The sequence below is a fragment of the Hevea brasiliensis genome, chromosome 3 (genome assembly GCF_030052815.1).
Source record: "Hevea brasiliensis isolate MT/VB/25A 57/8 chromosome 3, ASM3005281v1, whole genome shotgun sequence".
NCBI lineage: Eukaryota > Viridiplantae > Streptophyta > Magnoliopsida > Malpighiales > Euphorbiaceae > Hevea > Hevea brasiliensis.
Genome location: NC_079495.1, coordinates 107,457,958 through 107,477,943, shown reverse-complemented (window position 1 = coordinate 107,477,943; position 19,986 = coordinate 107,457,958). Strand labels below are relative to the sequence as shown.

Here is a 19,986-nt window from a genome sequence, read left to right as displayed (position 1 = left end):
TAAATTATTTCAACAGCCAAAATAAAGGATTTCAACAGCCGAACATGAGTTTCTGAAACTTGATAGAATAGAGTTTTAAGTGATTGAAAGGCTATATTTGTATTTAATATATCTCAAACGGTCATTTTTCTTACTAAAACTATAAATAGATACTATTTAATACTAAAAAGAAGTAATGACAACTATTTATTTGAGAATTCATTGTGTTCAAAATATTTTTTTTCTTTTTTCTCTCTAGAACTTGAGCTACCATAATTGATTGTTGAGAGCTTGATATTTTGAATTATAATTTATTTGTTCTGAAAGTTAATTCAAGATTGTTATGAAATATTTGTTGTTACTTAAGTGTGATAGAGTTTTAAACAGCTCTTGAGTGTAAAGAGATTTATAAAAAAATAACAGTTTACTTCTGTGGTGATTGTGAGAACCTAAAGAAAAATTTTAGTGGAGTTAATTCTTAAAGAGGGTCTTGAAGAGAGAACGTAAGTTTTGTATAGCCAAACCTCTATAAAATCTATTGTATTATCTTTTTCATTTTCTTTTCTTTGTGTATCTCAGTTAAAAATTTACACATATTCTTTAAATTTTTTAATTAACACTCAATTCACCTCATATCGTGTTGTTTTAAGAGACAACAATTCTTTTATTCAGAAATGCAATATTAAATAGACAATAAAGTATTATTTTAGATTTACTAATTGTATTAAAATTTATTTTATTATTTTAATATTATAATAATTAAAAATTATTAATTTTATTTTAAATTATTGTTGACACTTTCAAATTAATATATTTAAAAAATATTTTTTAAACAACCGCTCCAGCAAACCAACTATATTTTGATAGCTTCCAAGGATAACTCACCTTACACCACCACCCACAGTTTTCTCTTGTTTTCTCCAATCAAATTACTCTTTTCGGCATATGTTGCACTTCAATCCATCGTTGAATTTCTCTAAACACAGATCGATTGTACCCGATTATACCTTAGGCAGTTGTCACATGCTACGGCTGATATCCAAAACACTTCAAACCCGTCCGATTATTTTCTATTCAAATAACTAACTATTTACATTTCTCCAATAGTTCATCCACAGAGAATGCCACTGGTCCTCTTCTACTGTAGTGTATACACAGTAGCCAAGCATTGTAATCTCTCTAACCCGCGAACGCTCACAAGTTTTTTCTTTTTTTTGGGGCGTTTCCAAGGGCTCTTCCCTTCGACTCCGGTGGCTCTGCTCGCGATCCAGTGTAAACAAGAATCCCGTCGTACGCTGTTGATTTGGAGCTTCGAATTTTTAATTTATGTTATAATTTTTAAAAATAGAAAAATTTAGATTTTTTTTATTTTTTTATAAAATGATTTATTATTTAATTTTTAAATTTTAATTAATATTACGTTTTAATTTTTATAATTTTAAAATTAATTTAATTTCTTATTTATATTTTTATTAAAATAAAAAAGTAAGGTATTAAGAATTTAATTTTTAAGATAAAAACAATAAGTTTAATATCGATTAAAATTTAAAAATTAAATAATAATTTTTTTATAAAATTAATTTTTATTAAATATATTTATAATTAGAATAAAATTTAATTTGCCCATTTAACTTTTGATTAAATTTAATTTTTTTAGGGAGACTTTTATTATTATTATTATTATTATTATTATTAATTTTATTATTTAATTAATTTAAATTATTTAATTTAATATTTAGTTAATTTATTTAAAAATTAATTTTCTTTTATCATATTTAATATTTCTAATATTATTTAATATTTTTAATATTAATAGAAGTTTTGATTTATATCAATTTAGTCTAATCTCCTTAATTTGTATTACATGCATTATTTATTAAATATTTTTTTATTTTTTTATTTCAAAATTAAAAAATTATTTTTATATTTTATAATTAATTAAATTAAAATACAAAAGTAGTATTTCTATTTTTAAATGCTAGTAATTAAAATGAAATATAAAAAATTATTTTTATATTATTATATAATTAATTAAAAATAAAAATTGTAAATACTTAATTAAATTAAAAAATAATAAAAAAGAATATTTTATTTTCATATAATTAATTAAAATTAAAATTATGATTATAATTAATTTTAAATTTTTAATTATTTAAATTAAGAAACATTATTTTTATATTTACATGTTTTAGTTATAATTATAAAATTATAATTAGATAAAATTAAAAATGTAAAAATATTATTTTTATATAATTATTGAATTACTATTAAAAAATAATTAATTATGTTAAAACATGAAAATAAATAATCAAGTAACTAATATTAAAAATATTAAAAACTATAAAAAAACAACTCAGGCATTAAATAGTGGATGAGGTACAAATTTTTTAATTTTAAGTTAAATTAAATATAAATAAAAAATTTTAAACAAAATTAAATCAAAAGTTAAAAATATCAAATAAATACAGAGCGAATAAGCCAATCCCATTCCCAATCCCCTTTTACTATCTGTCTGGCCTCTGGCCAAATTATAGTAGCGCTGCCCTAACCAAATCCTATTGACTCTACACAACGAACCGACTAGTCGATGTCGATCCCACCATCTTCAACCTCAACTCCTTCAGCCTCTTCAGGTTCGCAATTCACATACACCACAGCAACGGCGACGCCAAACTCTTCGTATTTCCCAATGCCCTTTCACCTCCAGCAATCGGTCCAACCCTACGTCGCTCCGCCCGCAGTTCAACCCGTCGTCACTCCTGTTTACACCGCTCCAGTTGGAGCCGTCTACTCTCTTCCTCAGTTCCAGCAGGTCAGCCTTAATTTATGAGTTTTCTTTTTTTAACATTGAATGATGCTATGTTATGAATTTGGGGTTTTATGAATCATAATTTTGATTTTTTACTCCGCCAGTTTTTCTTTGTTATTTTTTGAACTGTTTTATTGCGCAAGCTTGATATGATTTGGTTATGATTTGGTTGTATTTGTTTGCATGCTGGATTTTTGTGCTTTCTGCGAAATTTCGTGCTTTATTGATATTGGTGAACCAAGAAGAGACGGTACAGTGAATTTCTTGGATAACTTGAACATCAAATATCGAGTAAAATTTTTTAACCAAATAGGGTTGCATTTTGGCTTTAGGGACCAATTTATCTTTGAAAATTGGTTGTTTTTACATGTAGATTTATTTTTAGCCCAAACAACGAACCATAATAAAGCATAGATGTTGCATGCATCTGCTCAATAAACACGCACTTATGCAGTAAATATTTAAGAATGTAAGCATGTGTGTGTTCAGGATAGCGGTATTTAGCTAGCACATTTGATACACTTCAAGTGTGTAATCAGCAAGTGTTTTTGAACAGGCACAACAGTTATTTCAAAGGGATGCACAAACTATTACACCTGAAGCGCTTGAGGGTGTAAAAGCAGCCCTTGCTAGCAGTGAGATTGAGCACAAACAAGAAAACAAAAAGAAAGCAATTCCTCGAAAAGCTGCTGGCCAGTCTTGGGAGGATCCAACGCTTGCAGAGTGGCCTGAAAGTATGACTCATTCAAGCCAAACTATCTTCTTTTCAAGCATTCTTGCTTCTCATTTGCTTGTTGGACTTTACTCATATTTCTTTTGATGTCTATCTTATATTATCCAAATATCTTAATTTACTTATTCTAATATTCTGCAGATGATTATCGACTTTTTTGTGGTGACCTTGGTAATGAGGTGAATGATGATGTTCTTTCAAAAGCATTTTCCCGCTTTCCTTCATTTAACATGGCTAGAGTAAGTTTATGCTTCACTTTTCTTGAATTTTTTTAATTAACTTTTTTTGGTCTTCATTTTTTTTCTGAAGCACCCAGAGAACATGTATGATTTTGTGTACTTTAAGGTAGGGTTAGCATTCAATCTACATACTGTTCACATGCAACTTCCCAATCAATAGAATAATTTATTTTCATTCCAAAATTGCTAAGGCTGTCAATATAAAAGCTCATTTGTGTGTGACACTAATTTTGACAAAATGAGCTTTTATATGCCAGGATTTTAAAAACCTATTGTTACTTTAATAAGCAATCCAAAAGATAGAAAAAGTCTGGTTTGACCATTTAATATGGATATGGACAGCTAGAAGACATCTGGAGCTTGAGTTGGTTTTATTTCGCATGACATAACTCATGGACTAATTGAGTTATTTAGCTGATTCCGTTGATTTGAACAAGTTGGAGTCAGGTTAGTAACCCATCAAAATTTTCAAGTGGGTTCTATTATATTGATATCCATAGAGACCCAGTCTTTGGGATGTTTTGTTATCCACAATTTCCCCATTAACTAGTATAACTTTGGTAGCTTTTCTCTTGATAAGCTAGCAGTTTGAATTTAGTAACTTGTTAACAAGCTGAACTTATAAAGAGTCTCATATAGTGTTAGATTTAATTAGATTCCTCTACATTGTTGGTTGTACTGTAACCCAGTCTTTGGGATGTTTTGTTATCCTTAATTTCTCCATTAACTAGTATAACTTTGGTAGCTTTTCTCTTGATAAGCTAGCAGTTTGAATTTAGTAACTTGTTCACAAGCTGAACTTATGAAGAGTGTCATATAGTGTTAGATTTAATTAGATATTGTTGGTTGTACTGTAACTTGAGTTCTAATCTTCGATCAAATTAGATTCCTCCACATTGTTGGTTGTACTGTAACTTGAGTTCTAATCTTCTATCAGATGAACATTATTTGTGATTTATCTATTTATTTTATGAATGTTTCAAAGGCAATCTTATATGGCTTTTGAAAAATTCACTTGATATTGCTCATATGGGAATTTGGATTACTTGTATTTAAAGGTGTAATGCTAATGCAACTGAGATTTTATTATTATTATTATTATTATTATTATTATTATTATTATTATTATTATTATTATTATTATTATTATTATTATTATCTGATCTTTTTTTGAAGCTTTTTTTGGTGTCATGATGTAAATGAAGGTGTTATTTAAAATTTAGTTGTGCAAGTGTGCTACACATAATTTGCCATTTTTAAGAGGGGAGGGGGTGGAGTTTGGGGCTAGATGGTGCATTTTTCTTTTTCTATTGTGTATATCTGTGTTGGTGCATTAGCATCAACACGCACTTGTTATCGTGTTTTCTTGTAAGTTTTTTCTCCTTGATTTCTTCTATGTTGAATGTTTTGTTCTCTCACTCTTATGGTTTAAAAGGAGAAAACTATGGCCCATACTTGTGATTATCCAAATTGTTGTCCCACATTGATTTGGGATAAGGTGTTTGTGTTACATATAAAACTTGGGTAAATCTCCTCCTCTTGAGCTAACTTTCAGGATGGAGTTAGGCTTAGTCTATTATCTTAATATGATATCAAAGCTTACACTGCTTTAAATGTTGGGTCAACTGTAGATGTGTAGATGTGCTTGTCTGCAAATTTCACGCTTCAGATGTTTATGTTTGGGTGTGAGGGAGGTGTGCTTGGTGTGCTTGGGATGAGGTGTTTGTGCTATGTATAAGATTTGGACAAACTTCTTCTCCTTAAGCTAGTTTTTGGGGTGGAATTAGGTCTAATTCATTTTCTTAACACAAATCTTCTCCCCGTAAGCACCTATGCTTGGCCAAATGGTGGATTGTGGGATTTCTTATGATGAAAAGTGCATGTGCTTATGCTTTAATGTTATCACATGACAGGTTGTTAGAGATAAGCGGACTGGCAAAACCAAGGGCTATGGATTTGTTAGCTTTTCCAACCCTACGGACCTTGCAGCAGCACTGAAGGAGATGAATGGTAAGTGAACTTAAATCTTCCTTTTCTTTTCCCCCTTTTTTTCGTATTTAATACTTGTGCCTGCTCTTGGCATCTTCAATGATGTAACTCTAAAGCACATGTATATAGTTAACCGGACCAAAAATCTACTTTACTGAACAAGTTAAGAAATTCACAACTTACCCTCTTGGATTTAACCATTTGAATTGAGTTCAGATAACTCATAATGAACCATTTAGATTGTAGTGACATAAAATTTAATTCATAGCCCTCAGACTTCAACAATCATATTCGTAAGTTCTTATCAACTCAAACATGTATGACAATTTATCCAGAATTAAAGATACCATAGCTTTGTGAAGCCACTTTTCTGCTATATGGAAACCCGTCATGCTTGATTTAATTTCATGAGTCACACCCTATTTTGTACGTTGTCTCAAATTTAAGACATTAACACTTGGAAGCGAAGGAGGGTTTAGCATGCTTCATTGGCATTGGGAGCACCAGAAACAATTTCTTCTCCCATTCCATTCAATTTCGTGTTTTTGGTGAGAGGGAGATTTAAGTAGGAGGCTTAATCGAACCAAAGGAAGGAATTTGGCTCATTTTTCTCAGGCTGGATGAGTAGAAATTGGCTGGAGATGGTTGTTCTTGGCTCGTGGTCCCCCCCTCCCTTTCCCTTTTTTCTCCCTTTAGAGCTCTCTCTCTTGTTTCCCCATTTTACCTCCCTTGTACTAGCAATATAAAGACTCAAAATGAGTCGAGAATTTCAGAAATGTTTTTCGCTTTGCTGCTTTTTTTTTTTTTTTTTTTTTTAGAAATTCTATTGTGCTTGTGAGAGAAATGCGTAGCTGTACTGGGTTGTTTGAGCCCTATATTATAAACCTCCAACCTTATTTCATTATACATGTTTCCATCCTCTAGCTGCATCTCTGTTATTATACTGCTTGATAAAAAAAAGTCATTGAGGAGATTTTTCTGTCATGGACACAAGAATGATCAAATGGTGTTTAATTTTGCAATGGGTACCGTATGGTGACATTCTTAAAACCTTGATTCAGGTAAATATGTTGGAAATAGGCCCATTAAATTACGGAAGAGCAATTGGAAGGAAAGGACAGATTACGAGGCACTTGAAAGACAAAAGGTAATATTTCCTTTTCTCAGTTGATGCGTCTTACCTAGAATTTATTCAGTAATCCTCTCTCCCCACGTTTGTGTAGCATTGCGCAGTCTTTTATGCTTATACCATATATATATATATATATATATATATATATATTTTGTTAATGATGTGAACAGAACCAACATCAGAAGAAACCAAAACCTCTTAGAAAGAGTGTATTGCACAAGTAAGACGATTCACCTACCTAACGCTGGCATCTAAGGGGACCACAAATATGGCATTTTGATATGGTTGTCATTTTAATTCTGTTCTGTATCCTTTCGCATTTGACACTAAGCCAAGCAATGTGGAATCGTGTTAGAACATTTTATTTTAAAAAAATTTGAGTAAATTATACCTTTTTATATAGCTGTCTTCTGCTTTGTTTTTGTTCTTTTTTGCAATGTCGGCAGGATATACTGTGTATTTTTCTCCGTTGGAGAAACGAGAACAAACAGATTGTATGCTTCATTCTTCAAGCTCATTTCATAAGACAATTGCTATAAATTCAGCAAAGATTGTTCTAAATCAGAAATATCACACAAAATGAAAATCCTTGAACGGACGATTACATGGAAAACTTTACACAGCCCTAATTGTGGAATGTCACATTTGATTTAGAGTAGCAGAATTCCTTTACTCTGGCTGATGAAACTGCATTCTGCGATTCCTTACTATCTTACTGGTTGAATATGAACAAACAGTTGTCTATTTGCCCATTGAAACTGGGAATGTTTCACACTGATTCCAAAACTTTATGCTTACAGTGAAAAAAAATGTGCAAAAATAAAAAAAAATCCCTTGTAATTACACTACGGTTACCCACGTCACATTGTCCGCAAAAAGCTACGGACGTTAATCAGGAAGTTGTTTACATTCTTCCTAAATCTTTGGTAATTCATACGGTCTAGAGTGGATGAAAGTTGATTGGAGCTTGTGAGGGATTGTAATGCACTTGCTAGCCTTGATCGGAGTGTTGGATTCAATTGCCTCTCTATCAATTCATTTGCTAATTTCTGCACCAAAATAATTCTTCATATCAATTATCAACCTCTCAAAAGCAATCATATACATCACAGGTTCATGTGTATTGTGTGTTGGCACACAACAAGAGATAGGGGTGAGAGAGTGCACTGAATCAAAACCCAGCTGCTGTTGTACGAGGGTTGCAAATCATTCAAATTCAAATAAACAATTCTGTCACCATTCTATCCATGACAATGGGCCTAGACTATTAAGGATAGTTCATTTCCTTCCCTGACCCCACTCCGCCCTATAACTCCACCAATAGAAAGAGGACTAAAACTTGAAAAAACCCCCTTCCCCTCCCCCAGAAGAGAAGGAAGACCAATTATACTTTCACATAATTGGCTTAATACCAATCTACTAATGCTGAATTTGCGCACTAAAACCGTTCTTCAAATTGAAATCTCAAAAACCATGATCTCAAATCTGACGGTAGTGAGGTTCTTACACAAATCTTTCCCCATGGATCTAATATTATTTAACAGACAAAAGAAGCCTAACAGTTTTTTCATTGTAAATTGTAAATCAAGTACTTGAAATCCCAACATATATATATATATATATGAATCATCATTGTTGACTTTTTAAGTCCCAAGTGAATTCATGAATGCACGCACACACACATATCAAGGAAAATACCTGGTATAGGTCTTGCTCACAAAGAATCAATGGAAAGAGAGCATCTGCTGCAGGACTGACAAGATCAGGACTGGAAACACAAACAGGTAAAACTTTGGAGTAGGTAACAGATATATAAAGGGAAGCAAAACTAGCCTCAGGAATATGCGTTGAAATTATGGATATATTATGGCCAACTTGATTGATCATGTGAAAAGAAAAAAAAAAATTCAATCTCAACTTTCACTAGCAACACATATGAATTAGGCTAATTACCTGTAATCCTCAAAAAGGAGCAACTGCAGTAACAATCTAAGGAAGCGACTTAAGATGCCTTCCTGCAAGTTGCCTTGCTGATCTTTAATACCCTTGGTGTGAGAGCCCAGGCCAATTTTGCCTGCATGCGTCTCCTTGTAATGGAAGGAGGCAAGAGCTTTAAGAGCCCTCAGGCACATATTTACTACTTCTGTGTCCTGTTCCATCAAAAGGAAAATCATAATAGTTTAGCCATAAGCAAGCTCTAAGCGTCTTTCCTAATGCAGTCCATGAGCCATATGTAAACATGTTTATGCCGCACAATTTTCTCTTATAAGCCAACCATGCAAGTGGATGGAGGCAACAAGTTTAAACCAGATGCATAAAAGTAAAGACATCCAGAACATAACATGAAAATGACAAATGCTTGAACATTGTTGTTACCTCAATGACATTGACAGAACAAAGAGGACGGTCATTTACCTGGTGGTGAAGGCCAAAATCTAGAGTTCCAAGCACATGAGCAAAAGCTTCACTATTTAGTCGTGCAACTGTTTCAGGATAAACCTCCAACATATGCGACAACAGAGAGAAGTACTACACAATCATAGACTGCTTATCAGTTTTTCACAAAAAGTACTGCAAATTTATTATCATGGTCGGTAGAAGTCTTACATCATGACAAAGCTTGGGGTATTTCAGCAGCTCTAAAGAAATTAATGGGGTAACTATGAGAAGACCAAAGTAAACAACCTGCAAGACAATCCATGAGAAACCAAAACCTGATCTTTATACAGGAACAGCAATAGAAATTTACCTCAGATATATTTGTCCCCTGTGCCTCAATGGAATCTGAAGAAAAGTCGACCTGCAATGTTCATGATTTCATAACAATAGTCACAAAAATGTTTCAGATACAATTCCAAAACCTTCATTAGACGCAAAATAAACTAGAAGATCTGAAAGAAAGAAAGATGCACCAGATCTTTTGAACAGAGATTTGAAAGAAGCTGAAGAAGAGCACGTAAATCCTTGTACTTCTCAGTCTTGGCCTCACTAAGTAAGCTGCTTGAAAGACTCAATGATATCTGGAAAAACAGAGTAAGTGAAAGAAGTCAAACACAAAAATACATCAGAAATCATCTGTCAAGAATTAAACATGTCATTGAAATTGCAATAATAAAGCAAAAGGATTCAGAACAAATTATATAACAGTTTATAAAATGTGCCTTCCTATTGTTAAACAGAGGCTAAACTTCAAGTTTCAAATCAGGATGTATTTCAGCTGCCTCAGTGGTTATGAATGATTTCAGTTGGAGGTAGGATGAGTACATGGTGTAAAGATTTTAGCCACTACTGAACAAATATGGCAGAAAATATAAAAGGAAATTATGAAGGGAAGCTTCTTTTTTTTTTTTTTACCATATAAAAACAAAATTCCTTTCCTACTTTTCATTATTCAAATAGAACTTAAAGTTTGGTTACCAAACATGAAGTTAATTAGGCAACGTGATTCAGAACCACAACAAAAACATTGCGCCACACAAGAGAAGCCTAGAGAATGACATCAACCTCAAGCAACCACGTGATGAATGGTATGTTTGATTTTTTAGCATCTACAAATGAAATGCTCGTCCTACTTCTCATTAACCAAATAGAGTTGAAAGTTTGGTCACAGGAATGCAACCCATCAAGCAATGTGTTGTTCAGAATCCGATGAAAACATTGTGGCATGCGAAAGCCACTAGAGATTGGCACTTGACAGCCACATAAACATAACAATATAAGTAACAACCACATCAATGCACCTAAAAACTATAAAAAATTAAGTGTCAATATCAATAGAAGAGGTATCTTACTATTGAACTCAATCAGGTCTAACACCCTCAAAATTGTTAAAAATTACGTAATATTAATGCTATCAAATACATCTCTCTATATAAGTAACTAAACAATCATTTATCAATAGATATTGACACTTAAATATCTTACATCAGTTTAAAAATTCTATTATACCCTTATTTAATTTTAATTTTTTATAAAAAAGAGAGTTCAATAATTAAATTTACAAGGAATCAATCTAGACAAATACATTATATAAAGACTTTTTAAATAAAAAGAGGGGTCAATTGACCCCTCATTTCTTTAGCTACATCCGCCACAGTAAACAAAACATTAAAACATATGTTACACTTTCAGACAGCTATAACTGCGTGTCTGAAGCTACTCCACAAACCAGTCAACCATCTGTGCCAATGTTATTTCTCAGGCAGAATTTAGTGAACAAAATACATAGTTCTTGGGTTTTTATGATATTTCTGGCTCATAGGACTACGTATTCCAATGCTCTTTAGGGGATGAATCATGATTCCTAAAATACAAAAATAATTACAATATCTTGGTTGCACACTGAAAAGAACTACAAGAGCATCTCTTTGAAAAAGGTCTGATGATTGGAACCAGTATTGATCTTGTGTTATTTATTTATTAATCACATTTTTTAAGCCCAAACAAGGGTCTTCTCAGTCAAAAAAACCCTTTGTCTAGAAACATGTCAATCTTTTTCTGAGCATGAGTTTCCCCCCAACCCCAACCACCAAAAAAAAAAAAAAAGAATGTTAATGAGGTTTAAGGCAGATAGTAAAGCTTTTATCATAACCATGCTAGCAAGCAAGAAAAACAAAATTAGAGTAAAAACAAATTTTAGATCACAATTGGCAAAAGCAAGTGCAATATGACTACCAAATATACGAGGGAAAATCATTTAATGGAAGGTGGGAGGTGAAGTGATTCTTTCAACATTTATCTTTGTTTAGACAAGCATGAGTTGTCTTTATCAAACACAAGAAACAGTCAGGGAAATCACCTTGCCGATATTGTAAGATGAGTAAAGCTGAAGCAAACGCATACAGAAATCAATAACGGCAGCAGTTTCTTGAGCCTCCAGGTAGGAAATTTGCCCATCCACCCAATCAACAACAAACTTAAGCAGCAGATAAACAACTGCAGACTAAGCAATAATCAAAGATTAGAACCAGTTGCTAAACCCTTCAGTAATAAAGAACATGCCACTTATACCAACTTTCTGTAATAAGCAGGATTATTTCATAAAAGCAAATTTAAGTTCCCAGGAATTAAATTCATTGCCAGGAAAACCAAATATCTTGTAGGAAAAACCCAGAGAGCAGAGAACAAAAACATTTGCAGATGTAGATCTAAATAGAGCTGATAGTATATCAATTGAAGAACTTTTCAGCACAGATTACAGACAACAAATGCTAAGTGGGCAACAATCATCATAGAAATGATGCTTCTTCATGTAAGTTACAAAAAATAAAAATTAAAAAAAACTTTGCAGTAAAGTTTCAGAAGGTGAAGCTAGAAATGGATCAGAAAATAAAGAGATCATACATTCAAGTTGACCTATTATGAAGGAGAATATGCAGTCACAGATTTATATGTCATAGTACCTCGTGTTTATATGCTTCAAGGAGAACCAGAAGAGGGTTCATTACAGAGAATCCCATCTCATAAAGAGATCTTTGGGTTCGAGGTTCTGAGGCACTAGCAGCTCCACGTAGCCGCTCCAACAAGCAACTGACCTAAAAAATGTCCATGATGTCATTCAATAACAATCCTCTTAAAAAAAAAGTAAATAATATTTGAATGTAAAATGATATTGAATCAGAAAACTTCATGTTCTTACTGATAGGATGACATCTGGCTGTTGAGCAACACTTTTGAGGTCACTCTTGTTAGACAATTCCACTAGATAATTTGTCGTATGACCCATGAGATCCCTTACATATCTTTACAAACATGTAAGAAGATATTAGGGGCTAGCAATATTTTAATAAATAAAAAGAAAATGTAGACAATATGTTAACTTGCAGAAGACTCACTGATTAGATGCTTCTGAATTTCTTATTCCAGAAGCACCAAGGACAAGGGTTTGAGCCAGTGAACGCTGAAATGGAACAATGACACTAGTTATAAAAATAAATAAAAATGAGAAGAACATAAATAGCAGAATAGATAAAATCAATTTAGTTCTTACTTGATTAGCAGTGTTTAACAAGAACAAAACTTTGTCATTAGCAAAAGCATTTGCTAGTTCACGCCACGAGTCCTGTGAAACATTGAGATGCACTGGCTCAAGTAATATTCTGTTAAATGCAATTACAATGAAAATCTGACTACAAAGAACTACATCCCATCAACAACCAAGGTTATCCAGAGGTTCACTTCAAAAGTTTCCAAAATTAAACTTGCACAGAAGATAAAATTAAATTTGAACTGCCTTATCTTTTAATCATTACAATAAAGAAGATTAAAGAGAACCGGATGGAAATATAGCCAAACTTATAATTAGAAGGCAGAACTTTATTCGAACCTCAATTTAATGGACAATCTTGATAATGAAAATTTTCATAACACATAAGGAAATATGACTTACCAACGTGACAAGGTGAACACAAATATTTTTTCGACGAACAAGAGTATGAAGTAGTTGGTAGCAAGTGAGAGCCTGTCAGGCAAAAATGAAGAGCATGAGATCTAAAACATTTCCCCTGCCCGGAAATTAAGAGCAGCAACTATATTGAATAATTTGAACCAAGACATCAACTTGCACAACCTATAGATCATGAAACAGATGAATTGTCAGGGAGAACTTCCTAATGACATTAATGCGTCAGTGGCTCAGTGTCATAAATAACCAAAAAAATGAAAATTTAACTCCATTATCATAATCCATTAGCACAAGCCTTCCAATTTATTATTCATGATAATGTTATTCTAGAGAGATAATGAGCCAATATAAGTTAATGGCCATGAACGCCTGATCCCAGAAAGTTATATATAAACCCAACAAATAAAAGAACTCTTCAAAAGAAACAACCAGAGAACATATTATAGGAAGTCTACTTGAAATTGTATAATCTCAAGCAGAATATTTTCATGTTTAATAAAAAAGTTATTGAGAAAGCGGGTGCCATCCCGTTCCCTCCCTTTCAGGATATCTGTCTGTCCTATCCTATAAAAATTTTGCAAATAGAACCAGGTCCAACTATAGAGACGTTATTGAGGAGAAGCATTCTTGAGGCTCCAGCTTACTTCAGTCCTTTTACTGGATTTTGACATAAATGGTGCCGTTACCAATAATCAAAATCCCAAGAGACTTTTTAAGAAGGCCACTAGTGCTGCATCATGCTAGCTTTCATGTACATGCACATTTGAGACAGGACTCCCAAGAATGGAAACCTGTACTTTGAATGTCATCCAGAAGTCACCCCTAACCAGGCACTCTCACTCCCGCTTGGTGCTTTTACTACTGAGTTTGTGAAGCTATTTTCTTAACAAACTCCACCACAAACAAAATTAAATACAAATTAATGAAGACATAGCATGCAGGACAAGGGAAAAGCATATTTAAGTTACAAACACAGACATGGTACACAAAGCAGATACTGGTTAAAATATCAAATAGTAGCAAGTCTTACAAGGGAAAAGTCTTATAACTTGTACCTGCAAATCCTTTTCCCCAGGATAAGACAAAAGCGTTGTCACTGAGATGCGAACAATAGTGTCAAGCACAAGTTTTCCCTGATTATGTTCTCCAAAAAAGCTGAGCAAGGCTTTTCTGGAGTGCAATTGCCGAAACTGATATTCATGATCATGACCTGAATTGAAATTACGGTCCCTAAATTCTTCTGGCATGAGATATGTACGAGACCATCTGGCAAGAAACCATATAACAGCCTGCATACAGCATCAGTTCAAGCAATTAAACCAAGATAAAAAGTTTCCAAAAAGTAAAAAAGCACTCATGTCATTTATTGATTAATTAATATAAATAAATGAATATAATCAGAAAATTTAAAATAATGGACTAAAATTTCATCCTGTCAGCACAACACTGCCACCTGATCTTCATAAAAAATAAAAAAAAGTGCTATATGCTTGTTGCAATAGGCAAAGGAAATGCATGGATAGAAAATATATGTTAATCCGGCATTACTAGCCATGCTAACTCACGAGCTAGAATGTGACAGGATCAACCCAAAGTCAAAATTTCGGAAGAAAAGCATATTCACTCAAATGCATTGATAGTTTTCGAGCATAATAAGATATAAATATCACATTATTTGTGTGATGTGTATAGGTTTCGCATATACTTTAATCACTAACTATAATCTTTTTTGGCAGACATTATACATAGATTCCCACCCATAATAACAATACCCAGAAGATAAGTCACAAACAGAAAGGTAGAGGTCATATAAGGGAAAAGGAGACATAAAACACTTAGCTACCTCCATTAGACGAGGACTGAAAACTGAAGCTCTCACTTCTGGATCTAAACTCTGCTCAGCAAACTTTATAATTGAGCTGCAGCGATGAAAAAGAGCAACTCATTTCAATATCTTTCATATTTAGTTCCAGAACTTGAAAAGTAGAAATTTTTGACAAATTTGGTTGTTATTTTAATGGGTATGACTGGAAGGCAGAAGAATATAATCAGAGCACTGCAATGAAGCATTATGAATCCACTTCTTCTACCAAAGAAAAATTCAAGATGTAAGCATGTAAATATAAGATTGTTACAATATGGCAGCCACTCCCAAAATAATAACCAAAAACTATAGGAACATATAATTTGAGCATTATCCATGATCATGTAATACAAAAGCCTGATGTAGCTGCTATTATAAAAAAATGGCAACTAATAAGTCTATCAAAGGGATATCAAGACTAAGGCAAAAACAAGCATTTCTTTTCTATTCTCCATCATTTACCATCTTGCAACCAGAAGATGCAAAATTAAGAAGAATTGTTTGAAGGATTATTTTGGCAGGTTAATTACACAAAAAAAAAAAAAAAAAATCCTAAGATTTGCCTTATAATACACTTTGGTCCTTACTATTTCAATATTAGCAATTTTAGTCCCTATACTGCCAAAAAGTACAAGATTTTGAGGGATTAAATTGTTTCATAATATAATAATTCAAGAATTTAAAGAACGATTAAACTTTAAAACTCTAAGGATCAAACTGTAATCTAATTTTTAGATACTAAGATGTAGCGAAAAATTCATAATTTTATAATCACCTAAAGTGCTGAGTCATTAACAAACTGAAGAGACCAAAATTGCTAATTTTGAAACAAGGATCAAATTGTATATTATAGAAATCCTTGTGCAGTTTTGTTTGTAATTAAAACTATTTTAACACATCCTTACTTTTGTCAATAAATAGAAAGTAACAAGCTTACATTGAGAGCACAACAACTGGATGTTTGTCTGCCTCCAGAATGTCCACAAAATGAGTTTGTATGGTATTCGGAATCTGAACCATACAGTGTACTTCATAATTAGGGAGTTCAAGTCACATAATAATTTACATTAGATACAAGCATCTTAGGAAGACTAGCATATAATTAAGTATCATATTGTATTCAAGCAGAAACACACTAGGCTCATATTTAAGAAGCACTGAAAACTATTGACTAGAAAGACTGAAAAATATTATGTAGATGAATACCCTTAGGGTCCATTAGGGCAGTGACGCAGTAATGGAAGGGGATGAAACTTAGAAATTATAGCCATTGTAGAATTAGGAAGTTTAGATATTTATTATTTAGGAATTCTATTAGGTTTAGAATTTATTTAGTAAGTTTGAGTTTGTTTAGTTTTTCTAATTTATTTAGGTTTAGTGTTCCTAATTAATTTCAATTAGGGCTCGACACTATAAATACCTAGGTCTAGGTATTTTATTATTAGATTTGATTATTATGATTATTATTAAGATTTAATAAAGTTTAGAAAATTTGTTTCTCTTCCTTAAATATTGAGAATTTGTTTTTCTCTTGGTCCCTTTGTTCTTCTTGTTCCATGTCATATAGATGCAAATTTGAAATGAAGGTGGATTTTCATTTGTGTGTTTTTTTTTTTTTTTTTTGAACTGAATTTTAGATTTGGTTTTCAAGTAAACATTTACAGAACTTAAGCATAATATCAAATTCAAATATCACTTCCTTTTTTCCAAAAATTCTCATATAACCAAAAGAAACCTCATAGAACAATTAAAATAATATAAAGAGACCCAATCAGACTTTTCTCTTAAATAAGTAACCAAACGTCCAACATCTACAACTCCACACATGCATTCGTTAGTGGACATTAAAATAAAATGGGTAGATAAGAAAATGAAATAAGAGAAAATGACAAGCCTGGTGATCATTCACAAACTAGCCATTTTATCTGAAGTCTACATTTCAAAGATGGCAATCACTTGTCAAAAGAGAGTATACTAAATATTAAAATGACCAGTCAGTCTAGCCCAATGAGAAGATTTCGTGAGCAATACCATATGCACTTCCATAATTCAAGAATAAAAATCTTAGACAATAAATGACATAGTAAAGCATAAGAAGTAACCAAGTACCAAGGGTGTTTCTCCCTCCCCTTCATCTGCAAGTACATGCCCAGTTATCAATAATAATGAGTAAAGTTCCTCCAAAGTTGGCGTTGGATCAATGATGCCCCTGCCCTACAAAGAAAGTAAATAACATGAGATATAAGCAAATTTTGTCATCAATGAGTACAGATCTCACACACATGCACAGAAACCATCTAAGGTAATGTATTTATCAGAGAAGATCCCCATATTTGATCAAGAATAGACTAATATATATTGATGAACTTTTCCACAGAATCATATCCCCAGATCAATAAATTTTAAACAAAAATGTTGTGATACTTCATGCAAAAGAAAAGATGCTAACTGTTCAACAAGAAAATGAAATGATCCGGGTCATATATGATCAAACATGTAGGATCAGTCAAATATAGAAGTTCTTACTTAAAGTATATTGGAAGGTAGGCATAGCAAATTCAATCCAAAAATGAAGAAAATTTTTGGGCAATGCTTTCGATGGGATAAAATGTATTTTTTTTAATGAAGAAATGGAACTGGGGTGCCAGGGAAACAGAAATTTACAAAGCTATTTCATTTTTGTGTAATTTTGTTGATGAAATGAATAGCTAAACTTTTGCTTACACTTCTTGGATAAGAAATCAAAAAAATAAAATAAATAAAATAAAACCATAGCATACCAATATCAGCCTAGATTAACTTTTGATAGCTCCAAGCCCTAATGTTCTTCTATGACCAAATTTAAATCATAAGGAGACTAGTGAAGCACAAAGCAATCACATCAGTGATAACCGATGTAAAAACTAAAATTATATTCCATAAGTTCACAAGATATATTAAGGATAAATGATAATTCCTTCAGTTCTTGGACATGCATCTGACTAAAATCGAACTCATAATAATCAATTAGCATAAAATTATTGTTTCTGCTAAATGTACAGTATAAAGATGATAATCAAGAGCACCTGATGAATCCGTGCAACAAGCTCAGAAAAGAGTCTTGTGAGTAATGGAGTTGCGACATCAACTGCTGCTCTTGCTATAAGAGCATAAGAACTTAACCTTTCATCCATGGCTGCAAGGCACAAGATAAATATACAAGTGGCAATCATTAATAATAAAATCTATAAATATTCATACAAATATCAACTTCAATGTTGACCACAATTATAGAAAATATAAATTGAATTTACACGTGTAAGACATGGAAACTTTTTATTGTACCAGAGATGGAAGCCTGAAGGTAGTCAGATTCATCTTCATCATTCATTGCTGATGCAGAAGCCACTAACACACAAAGACAAGAATTTTTAAATGGTATTAGAAAAGACTGACAACATTATAAAGGTGACAAATTCTGAAATACAAGCATAAAGCAATGTTATTACCTCTTAGCTCAGATGCTGCAATTAAGGAAAAAAGATTGGCTGCAGCATTTATACCTTCGGGCGGAAGTAATGCATTCCCACCAGTACCATCCATTGGCTGAAGAAAAGCAAGAAATCTTTAATGTGTTGACTATGACCAAATAATCTTATGAAGATAAATGTGCATCATCAAATGAAAACAAGTATTTCATAGTGATCATCAAACAAGCTATGGTGATCAAATATCCATTCCAACCACATCAAAGATCAAACCCAGAATGATGGTTTCAACAATACCAGTATTAGTATAAATATAACCTGCACCCCTCAAGAAAGACACTGGTAAATGAATTAATTCCATTAGACAAGATCTTTATTTTTACCCACAAGTTAAAAAATCTCCATTAAGTTAAAAATTAAAATTATATACTCTCTTAATGGCACATACCATGAGTAGAGTGGTCCAGGTATCTAATAAGATATCACGTGCCTCCCAGCTCCATGTCTCCTCATCAGTGTTATTTTTCATGAGAACTTTGATAACTTCACACATCAAGGTGGATAATAGGGTAAGAGTGCCAAAGGGCCTGAAAAATGAGGCAAAAGGTTTCCATTTAAAAATATACATGCCATAACATAGTACTTGCTAAATATGCAGCAACAATTATGTACAATTAAGGAATGAACAAAAACTTGAAGGTGCTCAAACAATAATATAGAGACTCCGACTGACCTTACGGATTTCAAGAGTTGGTCAAACACAAAGGGAGTAGTTACAGTTGCCATTGATAACAATGCACGGCAGCCATCAAGCATCTCACTGAATACAATGAGAATAACTTTGAGGCTTCACAGACGGTATAACAACTAAGTGCAAGAAGAGGGTAATATATAGGGATTCAACCTTTCACTCTTCCCACATTCAATTGCTTGTGAAACAGCAACAGGAGGATCAATCCACGGTATTATCCCAGAAAGCAGTTGTAGCAAATGATGTTCTTGCATTTGTCCATTATCTAGATAATTGAACAAATGACTCACTTATATGTTAACTAAAAAATAAACAAGAAACTTGAATGCATAAACAATTTAATTTATTAAGATTACCAAGTGCCAACGCATTGGAAACACATCCAACTGCCAAATACTTCAATTTTTTTATGGTGATTAGAGGAAGAGGTGGGAGATGCCCAGAGAATGAATAACAAACTTTCTCAAAGTTACCTCAAAGTAAGTTAGCAATCACAATTTGCACATTGAAACACTATTGCAACTCATCATGGCATTTTGAACAGTGAACTAATTTGATGGTTTCAAACAACAACAGCAACTAAACATTATTTTGTTTTGAAAAAAAAAATATTATAACTT

At 32.5% G+C, this 19,986-nt stretch overlaps 2 protein-coding genes across 10 annotated transcripts in view; one reads left to right on the top strand and one right to left on the bottom strand.

Moving 5' to 3' along the window:
- Window positions 1-19,986, bottom strand: part of LOC110668146 (uncharacterized) — a 38,117-nt gene that overhangs the window by 6,915 nt on the left and 11,216 nt on the right. For 3 of the 8 annotated variants that reach the window (XM_021829267.2, XM_021829265.2, XM_021829266.2), the window contains exons 11-33: window positions 19,520-19,631; window positions 19,349-19,435; window positions 19,064-19,202; window positions 18,637-18,733; window positions 18,473-18,535; window positions 18,214-18,323; window positions 17,258-17,362; window positions 16,086-16,159; window positions 15,128-15,203; window positions 14,340-14,573; window positions 13,270-13,341; window positions 12,871-12,942; window positions 12,716-12,780; window positions 12,520-12,622; window positions 12,284-12,415; window positions 11,680-11,823; window positions 9,794-9,901; window positions 9,631-9,681; window positions 9,489-9,566; window positions 9,297-9,410; window positions 8,835-9,031; window positions 8,580-8,649; window positions 7,412-7,930 (exon numbers count right to left, since the gene is read on the bottom strand). In XM_021829267.2, coding sequence (XP_021684959.2) covers window positions 7,742-7,930; window positions 8,580-8,649; window positions 8,835-9,031; window positions 9,297-9,410; window positions 9,489-9,566; window positions 9,631-9,681; window positions 9,794-9,901; window positions 11,680-11,823; window positions 12,284-12,415; window positions 12,520-12,622; window positions 12,716-12,780; window positions 12,871-12,942; window positions 13,270-13,341; window positions 14,340-14,573; window positions 15,128-15,203; window positions 16,086-16,159; window positions 17,258-17,362; window positions 18,214-18,323; window positions 18,473-18,535; window positions 18,637-18,733; window positions 19,064-19,202; window positions 19,349-19,435; window positions 19,520-19,631 — 2,492 coding nt within the window. In that variant the 3' untranslated portion in view covers window positions 7,412-7,741. Of the gene's footprint in view, window positions 1-7,411; window positions 7,931-8,579; window positions 8,650-8,834; window positions 9,032-9,296; window positions 9,411-9,488; window positions 9,567-9,630; window positions 9,682-9,793; window positions 9,902-11,679; window positions 11,824-12,283; window positions 12,416-12,519; window positions 12,623-12,715; window positions 12,781-12,870; window positions 12,943-13,269; window positions 13,342-14,339; window positions 14,574-15,127; window positions 15,204-16,085; window positions 16,160-17,257; window positions 17,363-18,213; window positions 18,324-18,472; window positions 18,536-18,636; window positions 18,734-19,063; window positions 19,203-19,348; window positions 19,436-19,519; window positions 19,632-19,986 lie in introns of those variants that run through there. The other 5 variants (XR_009147731.1, XR_002497468.2, XR_009147732.1 and 2 more) reach the window with 5 other exon arrangements.
- Window positions 2,454-7,281, top strand: LOC110668147 (uncharacterized). 2 transcript variants are annotated; one of them, XM_021829270.2, is made up of 6 exons: window positions 2,454-2,791; window positions 3,345-3,522; window positions 3,663-3,760; window positions 5,674-5,770; window positions 6,800-6,896; window positions 7,052-7,281. In XM_021829270.2, exons 1-6 carry the CDS (start codon window positions 2,567-2,569, stop codon window positions 7,134-7,136), a joined length of 780 nt encoding a protein of 259 aa, XP_021684962.2. In that variant the 5' UTR covers window positions 2,454-2,566; the 3' UTR covers window positions 7,137-7,281. The 2 variants fall into 2 exon arrangements, with proteins under 2 accessions (XP_021684962.2, XP_021684963.1); XM_021829271.2 differs by having other exon boundaries at window positions 2,457-2,791; window positions 6,811-6,896.